Raw genomic sequence first — 15,828 nt, forward strand, 5'->3', positions numbered from 1 at the left:
GAGGCCAGAGCAGTGGCACAAGTGATAGGGTGTTTGCCTTGCACGCACTGATTTAGGATGGACTGTGGTTTGATCCTCTGGTGTCCCATATGGTTCCCAAGCCAGGAGCAATTTCTGAGTGCATAGCCAGGAGTAATCCCTGAGCATCACTAGTGTGGCCCAGAAACCAAAACAAACAAACAAACAAATAAATAAATGAGAAGAAAGTGAAAACATTATCAAAATAAACAAATGGATAGTATAAATTCAACATAAAACAAGAGGTAAAAAAAAAATTGTATCAACTATCTTCTCAGACCATGACACACTGAAAATAGAGGTGAATTGCAAATAGAAATAGAGAAATAACTTTTAACATCTAAAAAGTAAAGAGCTTACTACTACTGAACAACCAGTGATCAGAGAGGAAATCAAAGAAAGCAAAAGATTGCTGAAAACAAATGAAAATAAAAACAAAAATAATCATGAGTTGTGGGACACAGAATAAGAAGTATTAAGAGGAATATTTATAGCTTTGCAACCATTCATTAGGAAGGAAGAAAGGGTCTACATAAAAAACTTAATACATATAATAACTTAAATTGGAAAATGACCAAAATGATGAGCTGAAAGCAGTGAGAAAAAAAAGAAAATAATAAAACTTAGAGTGGAAATTAATGAACTGGAAATCCAAAAAAACAATCTAAAAGATCAATGAGAACAAGAGTTGGTTCCTTGAAAAATAAACAAGATAGACAAATAATTAGCAAGACTCACACAGAGAGAAAGGGAGCCCTAATAAGCCAAAACAGAAATGAAAGGAAGAATGTCACAACAGATACTGCAGAAATCCACAGGGTAATCATTACTTTGAGAATATTTATACCACAAAAAGAGAGAACTGGATGATATGGATAAATTCTTGGACTCCTATCACCTCCCAAGGTTAAAACCAGATAATGAGCAATACCTGAACAGACCTATCATTATCAATAATATTGAAATGATAATCAAAACCAAAATAAAAGCCAGGTCAAGATGATTCACCAGTAAACTGCCAATACTTTTCAAGCTCTTCAGGGAAATTAAATAAACAGAAACACTACCAAACATTTCCTATGAAGTTAACATCATCATGATACCAAAAGCAGAGACACCACCAAAAAAAGAAAAGAGAAAGAATTATAGGCCATTATCCTTAATTAACACAGAAGCAAAACACTAGCAAACAACTCATCAAAAAGGTCATACACAATAACCAAATAGGATTCATCCCAGAGATGCATGAACGGCTTAACATACCCAAGTCAAAAAAATATAATACACCATATCAATAAAAGAAAAAGAAAAATTATATGATCATAGAAACAGATTTAGAGAAGGCATTTGACAAGATCCAGTACCTATTCATGAAAAAAAAAAACTTCAACAACTCTGTTTTCAGGGCAGAGTTCCCTGCATTGCCACCTAAACGTGAAAAGAAACCAGAAGATACGCCATGACACCGACTTCAACATAGAATCTGCAAAAACCAGGATCTCTTGAGGGCCAGAAGGACCAGCTCAAGATATGAAGCTAACCATAAAGAGTGGTGAGTGCAATTAAAGAAATAACTACACTGAGAACTATCATAACAATGTCAGTGAGTGAAGGATGTGGAAAGCCTGTCTCAAATACAGGCAGGAAACAAGAGTGAAGAGATGGGGGCATTGGTGATGGAAAGGGAAGGGGGTTGTTTTTGTTATGACCAAAACCCAACTACAATTATGTTTGTAATCAAGATGTTTAAATAAAGAAATTATTTAATTAAAAAATAAAAAATATCACTGGCATTACTAAAACAAAAACAAAAACAAAACAAAACAAAAAAACAAAACGAAAAAAAAAAAAAACCAGGATCTCTAACTACAGAAACCTGATTGTGACAATGGTGATTGTGAAGAATTTTTACTAGGACCACAAGGAAAAACTTTGATGCATGTAAAAATAAGTTGATACACAGCTGACTGCAGAATAATCCTTAGCACTTCATATAATCCTCCTGAGCACTGTCAATGACCAGAAATAGCCCCTGATCACTGCTAAGTATACCCCCAAAACAAAAACAAAACAAAACAATTTACAACCATGTCAAAAAGAATTAAGTGCCTAGGAATAACAACACATAAAGTGAAAATTTTGTGTATTAAAAACCTTAAATCATTGTAAAAAAAAAAAATAGAAGTCACAAGATGGGAAAACACTTCCTGGTCAGATATAGCATTAACATTGTTAAATGAATAGCTCGCCCACAGTATTAAAAAAATTCAATGGAATCTCTATCAAAATCTCTATCAAAATCAATGGCATTCTTTTTTATTGTATTAATATATTTATTTAAACACCTTGATTACAAATATGATTGTAGGGGTTGGATAAATAGCATGGAGGTAAGGCATTTGCCTTGCATGCAGAAGGACGAAGGTTCAAATTCTGGCATCTCATATGGTCCCCCAAGCCTGCCAGGAATAACCCTTGAGCACTGCCGGCTATGACCCAAAAACAAAAACAAACAAACAAACAAAAAACCCAAATATGATTGCAGTTGGGTGTCAGTCATGTAAAGAACACCCCCCTTCACCGGTGCAACATTCCCACTACCAATGTCCCAAATCTCCCTCCTCCCCACCACACCCCCACCTGTACTCTAGACAGGCTTTCCACTTCCCTCGTTCATTCACATTGTTATGATAGTTCTCAGTGTAGGTATTATAACTGCACTCACCACTCTTTGTGGTGAGCTTCATGTCATGAGCTGGACCTTCCAGCCCTCCTCTCTTTGACTCTAAGGATTATTGCAAAAATGTCTTTCATTTTTCTTAAAACCCACAGATGAGACTATTCTGTGTCTATCTCTCTCCCTCTGAATCATTTCATTCAGCATAATAGATTCCTAGTTTAGGAACATTTCATGACTTCATCACTCCTGACAGCTGCATCATATTTCATTGTGTATATGTACCACAGTTTCTTTAGCCATTCATCTGTTGAAGGGTCAATGGCATTATTAAAGTAATAAAACAAACATGAAATTTGTGTTTAACTACAAAGAATTTCAAAGAGCCAATACAATCCAAGAAAAAGAGAGAATGAAGGCACCATGTTCCTTGACTTGAAATTGTGCTACAGGAACTAGAGAAACAGTACAGACATACTAGATGTGATCCCTGAACACAGCCATATGTGGCCCAAAAATAATAATAATAAATAACTAAAACAAAAAGAAAATAAACTTTGCTACAAAGCTACAGTTGTCAAAATTGTGTCATACTAGAATAAACATACATACATACATACATAGATCTATGGAAAAATATTAAGATTCAGAATTAAATCTTCACATTGTAGAAAGTAACATGAACTCTTCTCAGTAAATTATGAACTGACTACTGTATGTCCCAGCAATTCCACTTCTTCAAATCTATCACAAAAACTCTATTCAAAAAAGACATTTCCACTTCTATGTTCATGTGGCCCTATTCACAATAGCCAAAGCCTGGAAACAATCCAAGTGTTCATGATAGCTAGATAAAGAAATTTGGTACGTATAACCAATGGAATACTATTCAGCTATAAGAAAAGACAAAAATCATGCTATTTGCTACTACATGGATATAAGTGGGATATAAAAGACAAAGTAGGGGTCAACAAATGCCTCAAGACAACAGAAACTGAACTGTCTTCAAAAGGCAGCTTACCATAAGGGAAGGAAGGAGACAAACAGAACAGGAAATGAGAGGGGTGTGGAAGTATGTTGTGCCCACTGGAACAACAGCAGAGGGAAGTGGGCATTGGTGGAGTCAGTGGTGTTAGACTGTGCTGTACATGAAACCCTATCATTAAGCAATAAACCTAATATAATTTTAAATAAAACAAAACATATCCCCCCAAAAATCTAAATTTAGGAAGCAAGATCAACTCTAAGAAGAGTAAAGAAAGCTGAGGTCAAATATTAGAGATATAATTTAATTTAAATGTAAAATAGGGGTCAGAAGATAGTAGTCTTGCCTTGCACATGGATGATCTGGTTTTGATCCCCAGTAGCCTATACGATAACCTGAGTACTGCCAGGCGTGAGCCCTAAGCTCAGAAACAGGAGTAAGTTTCGTGGCCCCCAAATCCAAAATAAAACAAACAAAAGCACAAGAGAATTCCCCCATACCCACAAACACAAATATACATATACACAGACCGTTTCATACAGTTCAGTGACAGAACATCTGCCTTGCGAACTGGAGGCAACAAATTAAAAGTTTTCTCTTTAAACCACTAGAGAAGATAATGTAAGAAACCTTTTTTAATTTGTGAGTAACTATAAAGTAAATGGAAAATAGCCCTTTTAAGAATCACCACACAAAGATACAAGGGTTACCCACACTCACAAGACAAGTGCCTTATTCTTGGGTCCCACAGAGAGTTATTGGGCAGGGCATAGTACAGGATTTATGGTGCCTGCATTTTACATGTTTGCATCATACATGGTCTCTCAAGTGATGCCAAGTTTAAATGCAGGACACTGCCACAGGTGCCCCAAATCTTTAAAAAAAAAATGGGGGGGGGCGAGGAGAAGTGATAGCACAGCTGTGGGTCGTTTGCCTTGCATGCAGCTGCCCAGGACAGACCCGGGTTTGATCCCCGGTGTCCCATAGGGTCACGGGAGCCAAGAGCGATTTTTGAGCGCAAAGCCAGGAGTAGCTCCTGAGCTTAACCGGGTGTGGCCCAAAAACAAAAAAGTTTTACGTGAGGATATGTTATCAAATCTGTTTCATAACACCAATGTAAAAGGCACTAATGAGTCTTTCACTTCATTCATTCATTCATTCATACAAATTCCTGGGCTTTAAAATCAGTCCTTTTCATTGAGGTCGCCTTAACAAGGGCTGGAGAAACAACAAAGCTGCTCTTTGAATCACACAAATGCTCCAGCAAGCCCACAGCATTTGCATCCGCAAAGCAAGGCCTGGCCACAACTTCCAACACTTAAGACAGTGAGAACAAGGCATCTTGAAATTGCGGCCTGTCCTAGCGATCACAGATTGATGAAAGTACAAGAGACAATTGGAAAGTATAAGAGACGATAGTGTCCGAGGAAAGAGCAAAAGCCAGTGGGGGTAAGCAGGTCCTACTTGGGCAGATCGGAAACAAAGCAAGTTAGAAGCGTTGCCAGGAATCCTCTTCCAGGCCATTTTCAAAACAAAACAAAACAAAACAAAGTGGCCAACATTTCTAGTTAAACGTCTCAGCCTTAGTTCCCTAGGGCGCTGTGTAGTCGAAGAGTGAAGCCCTAACATGATTGCAAAGCGACGCCGCATAGAGTCTTGGGGTAACTCCCCAAAACCACGCTGGGGGCTAGCTCATTCCCGAAGGAAGTGCAGCTGCTCTTGCATCCCCCCCCCCCCCCAGATGTGGATTTCGGGCGCGCACTCGAGTAAAGCTGGGACCTCCGGCTTGGCCTTCCCAGCCAGCCCCTGCCCATCCCGGCCCAGTTCATCTTCTGGAGGTAGCGGAGAAGTGGGGAGCTTGGGAAAAGGTCCAGCGTGGGGGATCGAGAGCAGGACCCTGCTAACCCTCCTGTCCTGGAACACCCTGAAACAAAGCAACTTGCCATGGCGAAGAGATGCACCCGCAGCGGCCAGCGGAACTCAATGCAAAGAAGGAGCCCAGGCGGGGAGTTTTGGTTTTAGTTTTAGCTCGCTGGGTTTAAAAAAAAAAAAGCTCCTCCCTCACCAGGCTGTTGTATGGCTTTGGCCTAGCCTCTGGGTGGGGGAGATCGGAACTGCGGAGACCCACGCTGGCCCCCTACCAGACACTGATGTTTACAGAGCATTCCGTTGTTGGAGATTTGCAGGCACACTAGAGGGAAATAGGGAGATTGTGTGGTGCTTGGAGAATCTAGAGGTCCTCCCTAACGCTCCCTGTTTCCTAGATTACTTCTCCGTGTTTCTTTCCCCTGACCTTGCACAGGGCTGACATGCTCTTCTTCTATCTCGGATGTTGCACACAGGCACCCTGGGCTGGGATTCCTTCCTGAACGCAGCACATATTAAAAATGGGACTTCGGAGTCCAAGATAACCAAACAGAGCAAGCAAGTGGCTGCCGATCTGCAGAATTCAATTCCATTCTAATTAAAGAAAGAGTAAAGGAGTAAATAGTCAGGTTTGGGGGGCGGGGATGGCTGGGGAGATGATTCAAAGGACGGGGAGATGACTCAAAAGTCTGTGTTTAATCCCTAGCACTGCGTGGTCAAAGAATGAGAGTGAGAGGGTGGGAAGAGAGATGACTCAAAGGCCTGTGTTTAATCTCTTGTTCTTCATGGTCCCCAGAATAGTGATGAGAGTGACTTCTGAGCATCTTACTGCGAATAGTCTCTAAGGTCTTCCAGGTATGGCCTGTAAAAAATGAAATTAGAAAAAGGAAAAGAAAAAAAAACAGTTAACGCTTTGTTGGTTAAAAATAATTGGGGCTAACAGAACCAGAAGTAATCCCTGAGTATTGCTGGGAGTGACCCAAAAACAAAAACAACAAAAAAAAAGAGTATGTGATAGAAAAATAATAATTAATAATAATAATAATAATAATAATAATAATTGGGGCCAGAAAGATAATGCAGTGGGTAGGGCCCTTGCCTTGCTTGCAGCCCACCCAGGTTCTTTTTCACCAGCATCCTGAGCCTCTTGAGAAGTTAAGAGCAGGATTAAGTCCTGAGCAATAAAAGCAAACAGAAAAACTTGGTTACTAATTCTATCTATGACAAAAGGTTCACAACTATTAGTCCTGAAGTCAGAGCCAGTCTCCTGCTTATTTCTCAAATTGTTTATGAAGCGATTGCTGCTGCATCCAGTCCAAAGGTCTGGGCCAATTTATGACCTTGCTTTGATGACCTCCCTGGCCATTATTTTTACATATGTCAGCTTTTCACCATGCCAACTACTTTAGCTTGTATGTGGTGACAGGTCTCAGGACATGCTACTCTTTCAGAGTGTCACTGGAATATATTGAATATTTCAAGGTGAAGTCTTGTAATAGGGCAAACTGGCTGGGCAGCTCCTCCTCCCACCTGCAAGTCATAAAACTCTAGTCCCTTTACTTTCATCCTCCCTCTCCCCAGATGAGGGTTTTGAAAAAAAATTGACCTTGTGATGTGGTCCCTTCTTTATTACACAAACCTCATGTGATCAAGACCAACATAAAAATATTGAGATCAGGGGCCGGAGAGATAGCATGGAGGTAAGGTGTTTGCCTTTCATGCAGGAGGTCATCGGTTCGAATCCCGGCATCCCATATGGTCCCCCGTGCCTGCCAGGAGCAATTTCTGAGTCTGGAGCCAGGAATAACCCCTGAGCACTGCCGGGTGTGACCCAAAAACCAAAAAAAAAAAAAAAAAAATATTGAGATCAACCATTTTTTCAAGTCTCTTTTGTCCCATAAAATTTATATTAAATCAATGTGTGTGCTTTTCTCCTGTTAGTCTATGAGTCTTGGTTTCACTTCCAAGAAGGAACTTGGTTTATTTATTTATTTATTTTTAGGCATGACTGAAGGTGGGAGTCTGGGGGATGCACCAGGAAGTGATCAGGAACTACTCCCAGTTCTGTGCTTAAAGGGAACGTTTCTGGCATTCAGGGACTTCATGGTGCTGGGAATTGAACTCCAGCCTCCTGCATACAAAGTATATATTTAGTCTGTTAAGCTATCTCTGTGAACTACCAAGGAATTCTTGACAGTGTTGAGTGTAGAATTGGGGAGAAAGCTCAAAGGGCTTGAATGCTATCTTTGTATGAAAGATATTTGATCCCTGGCACTCCAGGAATTCCCAAAACTACCAGGAGTGACCCCTGAGCACTGATCCAGGAGCAGTGTCCATGAGCACTACTACATGTAGATAAAACATAAATGAAAGGAAGGAAGAAAGGAAGGAAGGAAGGAAGGAAGGAAGGAAGGAAGGAAGGAAGGAAGGAAGGAAGGAAGGAAGGAAGGAAGGAAGGAAGGAAGGAAGGAAGGAAGGAAGGAAGGAAGGAAGGAAGGAAGGAAGGAAGGAAGGAAGAATATTTAGTAAAACTTTTTCCTCCTCAAAATTGCCATGCTCACTTTAGGAAAGCATGACTCCAAATATGACTAAATTTAATTCCAGTAGCTTATTATAAAACTGCTGCCAAAAATATTTGATCTCTTATATACCTGGATGAGATATTTTTCCTTCTCACAGCTTATGTAAAATCATGTTAATCAACATTTTTCTGAATGTACTTAGTTTGTAATTTCAAAAATAAAACTTATTATTGAATGTTTCTTCTACACATTAAGATATAAGATATATTTATACATATTTTCATTTTATTTTTATTTCAGACACCATGATCTACAATGTTGATACTGGCAGGTTTTCATGTAAAAAATATTCCAACACCACATTCCTCACCCTCATCAGAGTGTCCGCTTCCCTCCAGCACACACCCCACATCCCCATCTATCCTAAATATGTTTTTTATTAATTTTTTTAGTTTATCTTTTTTTGGGGGGATCACACCTGGCAGCGTTCAGGATTTACTCCTGGCTCTGGTCTCAGGAATCGCTTTTGGCAGGCAGGGGGAACCATATGGGATGCTGGGATTCAAACCACTGTCTATCCTGGATAGGCTGCTTACAAGGCAATTTCCCTACAGCTGTGCTATCTCTCTGGCCCAATATGTTTTTTTTAATAGTATAAAAGAAAGATAATTTTTACTTTTAGTCACCAATTACAATGATAAGGGGCTACTTTTAGCTTAGTGATCAGAGGACCAAGTGGTACCAAACAATGATCTTAGTCTTTCTGCATATCAAGAATGTACCTACTCAGTTGAGCTATCTCTCTCAACTCCAGCTAAACAATTTTTCATAAAGTAGTAATAAATATAAAAGTGAGCAAGGGCATCGTTCTGTTCTTGACTATAAATAAAAATACAGAAGAGGGGCCTAACGAATTGTCAATGGGTCAATTGGCCTTGCACATGCCAAACCCAGATTAAATCCTCAGTCCCTGAGCCTAGAGCCAGGAGTAAGCACTGAGTACAACTAGATGTGACCCAAGAAACCACATATGAATATGGATATAGATATACATATAGATATATATGCAAATATTTATCTAGTGACAGATATCAAAATTCCTAAAAGAATTTTTATTCCTTTACTTATTAGCCTAGTAATTCCCACCTTGCAGTGAGATCAACAGTGTGGAAAAAGAGTTATATGCCAAAATACTCTGTATTATGTGCATCATACCTGTGGGGAAAAAAATTGCAAACAATCTATATACCCAATAATAGAAAAATATCAACTGGAATAGAGTATATATTCACAAAATGAAAAGTTATGTGGTAAAAAACAACTTGAAAAAAGGACATGAGAATGCCCCTGGTTGTGGGCTATCAATGATTTTTATTTTCTTCACTGTGTTTTATATTTTTCAAGAATGCACATCTTATTATTTATCAGATTTTCTTGGTGTGTGTGCAGAGGGAACGTGTTTGGTTGCTATGCCCAATTTAGAGCCAATTCACCAGAGCACTACTTACAGAACCAAGCAATGATACAATTAGTACCTCAAACTCATATACTCCAATCTTTTGAGCCCTCTTTTTGGCCTTTTTTCTTTTTTAATACCTACTAAATATTATTAGTGCCATTCACAATGCAGTTAGCTTTCCAAGTTCTTTTTTCAAGTGTATGAAAGGATTGCTCTTTTGTGGTTGGTTAAATGAGATATATTTGGTTTTGAATAACTTATAAATGGAAGGAACATTTATGGATCAAGAATTTATTTGCAGGTTCAAGATCCTTAAAAGTTCTTTTCTTTAAAAAAAAAAATGTTTTCTGAGCCGGAGTGCTAGCACGGAGGGTAAGGCATTTGCCTTGCACTTGGCCAACCCCAGTTCAATCATGATATCCCATATAGTCCACCAGACTGCCAGGAGTAATTTCTGAGTGCAGAACCAGGAATAACCATTACTGCTGCCAGGGGTTGTGGGATTACAGATTTGTCTGTTTCTACCTCAATCAATATACATCCTTGTTGGATGGAATTATCTTTGAAAGTAACACCTTGGATTGGTGTTGAAACCGGATGGTCCCACCTTCCAGGTATGACGTTTTTTCTCAGATTAAATTCTTGGTTGGAAAGGAAGTGGATTCATGTTTTTTCGAATCTTCTGGGAGCAGTTTGGAGCAGTGGCCTGCTATGATCAAAGGATAACATGGAGACTCCTCAAAAGCCTTTTCTCTCTACATATGTGTGCATTGTGAATTATTTTCCAGACCTCCATCTGATTCAGATCCCCGTCTCTCCAGTGTTCTGGTGTTGGAACCTGATGACTTAATTCAATAAGGGGTGCCCCACAATACCCCAAAAAAGTTATTTTCCAGGCCGGAGAGATAGCATGGAGGTAAGGTGTTTGCCTTTCATGCAGGAGGTCATCAGTTCGAATCCCAGTGTCCCATATGGTTCCCCGTGCCTGCCAGGAGCAATTTTGAGCCTGGAGCCAGGAAGAACCCCTGAGCACTGCCGGGTGTGACCCAAAAACCACCAAAAAAAAAAAAGTTATTTTCCTCTGTCATGGAACCCAGGACAAGGATGGTAGTAGCTATTATTTTGGGTCCCTGAGTGTCTGTCTACCCAGAATAGAGTACATTTTGTTAATCTGTCATTGACATGTTGTATAAGCAAAGAGTAAATATTTTTGTTGCTTTAGGACTCTAAACTTTAGTGATAGTTTGTCACATCCGTATTATATAATCTATTCTGATTGATACAGAAATTGATATTCTGTGGCCATAGAGATAGTACAGTGGGTGAGACACATGCCTTGCATGCGGTGAACTAGGGTTCCATTTCTGGCATCATATATGGTTCCCTGAGCATCATATGTGATTCCTGAGTGCAGAACCAGGCATCACTCCTGATTACCATTGGATGTGGCCAAAAAAATATAAAAGACAGAAATTGATATTCTGCAATGGATCATTGCTTTAGTGGAAAGAGAAAAGAAAGGATGATCTACAACACAGTCTAACATGCATGACTTGAATATAGAACCAAGTGATAGATAACTAGATAACAATTATCATATATTAAAAGGATAATAATTTAAATTATATAGTATAAAAACATTTGATCAAACCTTCACTTCAGTAGGCAGGTCACGTACCAAATTCACTTCCAGTGTTTAAAAAACAGTGCAAAAAATACCAAAATTAATAGCACATGTCATTACTGGGTGAATTTGACAAAGTAAAAATGAAAGAAGTGTGTTTACAAAATGTTGGCCAAATTGGAAGCAGGAATAAAAAGAAATCTTTAAAAAATTGCACAAATATGGAAATTTACAGTCATTTGTAAGTAAAGGCTTCTCATTCTCAAAACTAATGAGAAATTTTAGCAACAAAATGTCAAAAGAGACTTGTCCAAGTACAATTTTTGTACTTAATTACTATTTGTACTTAAATTGTACAAGTTTACAATTAATTAATCATAGTCAGATTTCTTGGGGCAGGGCAAGGTAGTGCAGTGGCCTTGTACTCTTGCCTTGTACATGGCTGAACTGGGCTAAGTTCCTGGTATTTCATATGTCCTTGCTGAAAACCAGGAGTAATTCCTGAGTGCAGAGCCAGTGGTATCCCCTAAGTATCACTGGATGTGTCCCCCATTATTTCTCATTCCTGACCCAACACATGGACATAGTTTTTATAGAGCAAATAAACCAATTGCATATTGAACTTTTTAAGCTTTCTCTATTTTATACTATAATCACTAAAGTATGTTTCCAAAAGTTTTCATCCTTTAAAATCTCTTAAAAAATTATTTCTTTACAGCTAGAAGGATATCTATCTTGCATGCAACTCACTTTGGTTTGATCCCTGACATCCTCTATGATTCCCTTGATCACAGCCAAGAGGAATTCCTGACCTGAGTGAAGAACCAAGAGTAACCCTTCAATATTGCTGGTGTGATCCAAAAGCCAAACATTTTTTTTAATTTTTAATCTCTAAAACTATGGCTAGAGAGATATTTCAGGGACCCATGCATTATCACACCAGGAATTATTCCTAAAAACAGAGCTAAAAGCAAACCTTGACTCTGATACTTTTATTTTGGAACGGGAGTAATCGTAGCACCCCCACTAAAATTCCCAGCAACCCCCCTTTTATTACTGCCATCTTGCTGGCAGACAAATATCTACCTGACTCTTTTACCACTCCAGAAGAAGATAATACCTTCCTGGTAGCTTTGCCAGGCTGATAACTCTGTGGTATTCTCAGAAAGAGCAGGGGGCAGATTCCTCTTTCTGTATAAACTACAGCAACCCAATGCAACCCCCTCATCCTTTCAACAGAAATGACCCAACTCCACAACTTAACCTTATCAAACTTTCAAGTCACTAAATTTGTTTTAGATCTATAAATTCTAGAATGCATGGCCATGCATGGCCACACAACACATCAATATTTTATAGCAGTGTTAGCCCAGCAGCATCACAGGAAATCACAGGAAATCTGATGGGAAAGTGACATAGTAATCTACCAAGCTCAATGACCTAGTCAATAACACAAAAGGCTCAATTAGCACCAATTACAGCACTAAATCCTTAGATGCTGACTTTAGTAACAACATGGAGAGATATAACAATCATTTCCAATTGACCCATGTTCATAAATCCATTTGCCTTTGTGTCATAACAACAATATGAAGTAAATTTGTTTGTGCCCACATGGAAATAAACTATGGTAGAGGGCAGGAGATAGGAACACTGGTGCAAAGATCGCACTGGTGGTTGGGATTGGTGTTTGAATATTTAATTCCTAAAACAACTATATTGTTGTTTAAAACAACTATAACAAATATTGGGTAAAAGTCAAAAGTAAGCCCTGAGCATTGCCAGATATGACACAAAAGTTAAAAATAGAAACAAACAGGGTTCAGAGTAATAACACAGTGTGTTGGGCTTTTTTTGTCTGGCACAAAACAGACCAGGGTTCTATCCCTGGCATCCCATATGGTCCTCTGAGCCTTCCAGGAATTATTTCTGAGCACAGAGCCAGAAGTAATAACCCCTGAGTGCTCCCAGGTATGGCCCAAGAAAGAAAAGAAATAAAGAAAAGAAAAAAATACAATTGCATTCTGACACTTTCTATAAATGATACTATATGCATGTAAGAAGACTATACCAATAAAGATTAAATGTTCTTTATATGTTTATTCTTTGTTTTGGTTTGGTTTTTGGGTCACACCCAGCAGTGCTCTGAGGTTACTTCTGGCTCTATACTCAGAAATCGCTCCTGGCAAGCTCAGGGGACCATATGGGATGCCGGGAATCTAACAACCGTCCTTCTGCATGCAAGGCAAACGCATTACCTCCATGTTATCTCTCCGGTCCCCTATATTTTTATTCTTAATATTTTGGTAAGCTTGTAATAATATTTATTTATTTATTTATTTTGGTTTTTGGATCACACCTGGCAGCGCTCAGGGGTTACTCCAGGCTCTATGCTCAAAAATCGCTCCTGGCAGGCTCTGGGAACCATATGGGATGCCAGGATTCGAACCACCGTCCTTCTGCATGCAAGGCCCTACCTCCATGCCATCTCTCCTGCCCCTCGCTTGTAATAATTCTACTATTATTACCAAATTCTCATTGATTCAATGAGAATTTTTTCTAAAATCATTAAATGAAGATTATAAATTTCTTAGATTTTAGGTACCATCCATATTCCAAAGAGAACTATGAGAATTGAGAACTTTGGGTGCTAGCCTAATTTAAAATCTAAAAATAATTATTTAGAAACAAAATGCAAACTTTTTTTTTTTTTCAGATCAGAATTGCCTTTGATAAATCAGCGGCCTGGGGATCGAAACTCCGGGCCTCCTCTATCTGATCAATTCATCACATCCGAGCACCGGACCCCCTCAGAACGGACTCTGGGCTGTGACCGAACTAGGCCTCAGGTGATGGTGCCACTGCCTCCAGTAGGCCTCACTGCACAGGGCCCAAGCAGGGGGGCTTCACAGGAGGGGGGTTTTTTTCATCTCAGGTTGAACCCGACAGGGCTGAGGGGTGGAGGGTTCGACCCGATCAACCCGGTCAAATAAGATCAAGGTGTAGGCGGGGAACGGGTGCAGGAGTGGGCGCACACACTTACCTTGCACACTCACTCACACTCATGCTCACACATTCATCACTAACCACACCCCAGGCCACACTAACCCCAAAATGCAAACTTTTTGAGTGGGGGACATTTCTCTATTTTAGAGGCAAGTATGGTAGGTGATGGTAGATTTCCACAGACCCAGACCAGCAACCGCGTGTAAGGCAAACTTAACTTGTGCTCCATCCAGCTGAGTCTTTTCTAAAAAGCTTTCAGCTTCTGCCACCACAATAGTCAATTAATATGAATTTAAATCTGTCATTGGATCTTGATTATACGTACTGTATTCAGATTAAAGCTGTCTAAGTATTTGGTTTAACCAAAGAGAATTTTACCTTCTCTGAATAGGCACCTGAGCTCCAAGCCAAGGGCTAAATGAATAAATCCATTAAGGTATAAATTTTAAAAAGAAGAAAACTGCTTTTTGCCAGTTATTTTGGAGATAGTATATCCAGAAAAAAATCAGGGAACATTTGGTCCTCTGGGTGATGTTAGAACTTCAGACTTAGAATTAACTATAATCTAAATGTTGATGTTAGAATATGGTGTGCCTTTGCTTAGAGATAAAAATGCTTTGGCTTCTATACTCTGCTTGCTTAAGGAAGTTAACAGCTATAAACCTAGGGCACTGCTGTGAGCCTCATTGCTGCCATGACAGGCTGCCTAGGCCCAGAGAACAGCCAGTTCCTGGAACTAGACCATAGGGGTAAATGCCAGGCACCGGGTTTGCAGCAATGGACAGATAGCCAGATAACAGCAGAACCCTGGGTCTGGCTTAGGTACCCTTGTAAATTTGACAGAGCCTTTCTCGGGTCCTCATTTCTTAGGAGATGTTGGCCTCCAGCATGCTGAACTAAACTCCCTTGTATTTACAGTACTGCCTGTCTGGTCTTTTGAGTGGCGGATCCTGAGTTCTGTACTTAAACAGGAGTGAGAGAGAGTTAAAAGAAAAGCACACAAGGAGCTTTGGGAAATATTTTTGAGTAGTGGAGTACGTTAAATGCTCCACAAAATGAGGAATTTTGTCAAGTCTGTAGTAGTCCCAATCTGGCTGGTGTAACATCGTGTTTTGAAAAATGTTAAGGTAAAATCTGCATATCGGTTAGTCTGTAACCAGGAAAGACAATCCAGAGCAGCAAGGAGTCTTATGGATCACTTGAGATTGCTTTAATCAGCACCAATCCACATAAGTGAAAATGTTTTTGATTTAGTGCACTTTAATAAAACTGAAAACATCCAGTACAGTTTGAAACAAAGAACTCAACATCAAGTATATTTGTATCTTAGAATAAATGGATGCTAGAGAATTATTTTTCTTTATGCATACACAAAACATTTGGTTCAATATTGAAAGTAATTGGGCTCAGAGGCTTTTATGTGATTCCCTCTGTTCTTCAAAGAAAGCTAGGTAAGGCTGATCTAAAGAGCATTTGACGACTTCTACTTCTCCTCCTCCATTCTTCTCCCGTTGAAAATGAATGCCCACGAAATCTTCCACAAGTTCCTCATCGCTGGTCAGAATCACTTCCATTCCAGTCAGCAACACTGTTCTCTTTGATATTCCCGAGAACACCTTAGAAGAAAAATAAAAAAGATCAATAGAAATTTTTATAAGACTGTTAAGTGTC

At 39.3% G+C, this 15,828-nt stretch overlaps 1 protein-coding gene and 1 non-coding gene across 2 annotated transcripts in view; both read right to left on the bottom strand.

The window, feature by feature from the left end:
• Positions 1-13,863: 13,863 nt before the first annotated feature.
• Positions 13,864-14,269, bottom strand: LOC126010277 (small Cajal body-specific RNA 2). Its single transcript, XR_007496372.1, has one exon. It is a non-coding gene; the product is annotated as a small Cajal body-specific RNA 2 (non-coding RNA).
• Positions 14,270-15,532: 1,263 nt separating this feature from the next.
• NMI (N-myc and STAT interactor) overlaps positions 15,533-15,828 on the bottom strand; it is a 36,642-nt gene continuing 36,346 nt past the window's right edge. Inside the window, exon 8 of the mRNA XM_049773015.1 lies at positions 15,533-15,773. Coding sequence (XP_049628972.1) covers positions 15,564-15,773 — 210 coding nt within the window. The 3' untranslated portion in view covers positions 15,533-15,563. The remainder of the gene's footprint in view (positions 15,774-15,828) is intronic.

This window comes from Suncus etruscus, chromosome 5 (genome assembly GCF_024139225.1).
Source record: "Suncus etruscus isolate mSunEtr1 chromosome 5, mSunEtr1.pri.cur, whole genome shotgun sequence".
NCBI lineage: Eukaryota > Metazoa > Chordata > Mammalia > Eulipotyphla > Soricidae > Suncus > Suncus etruscus.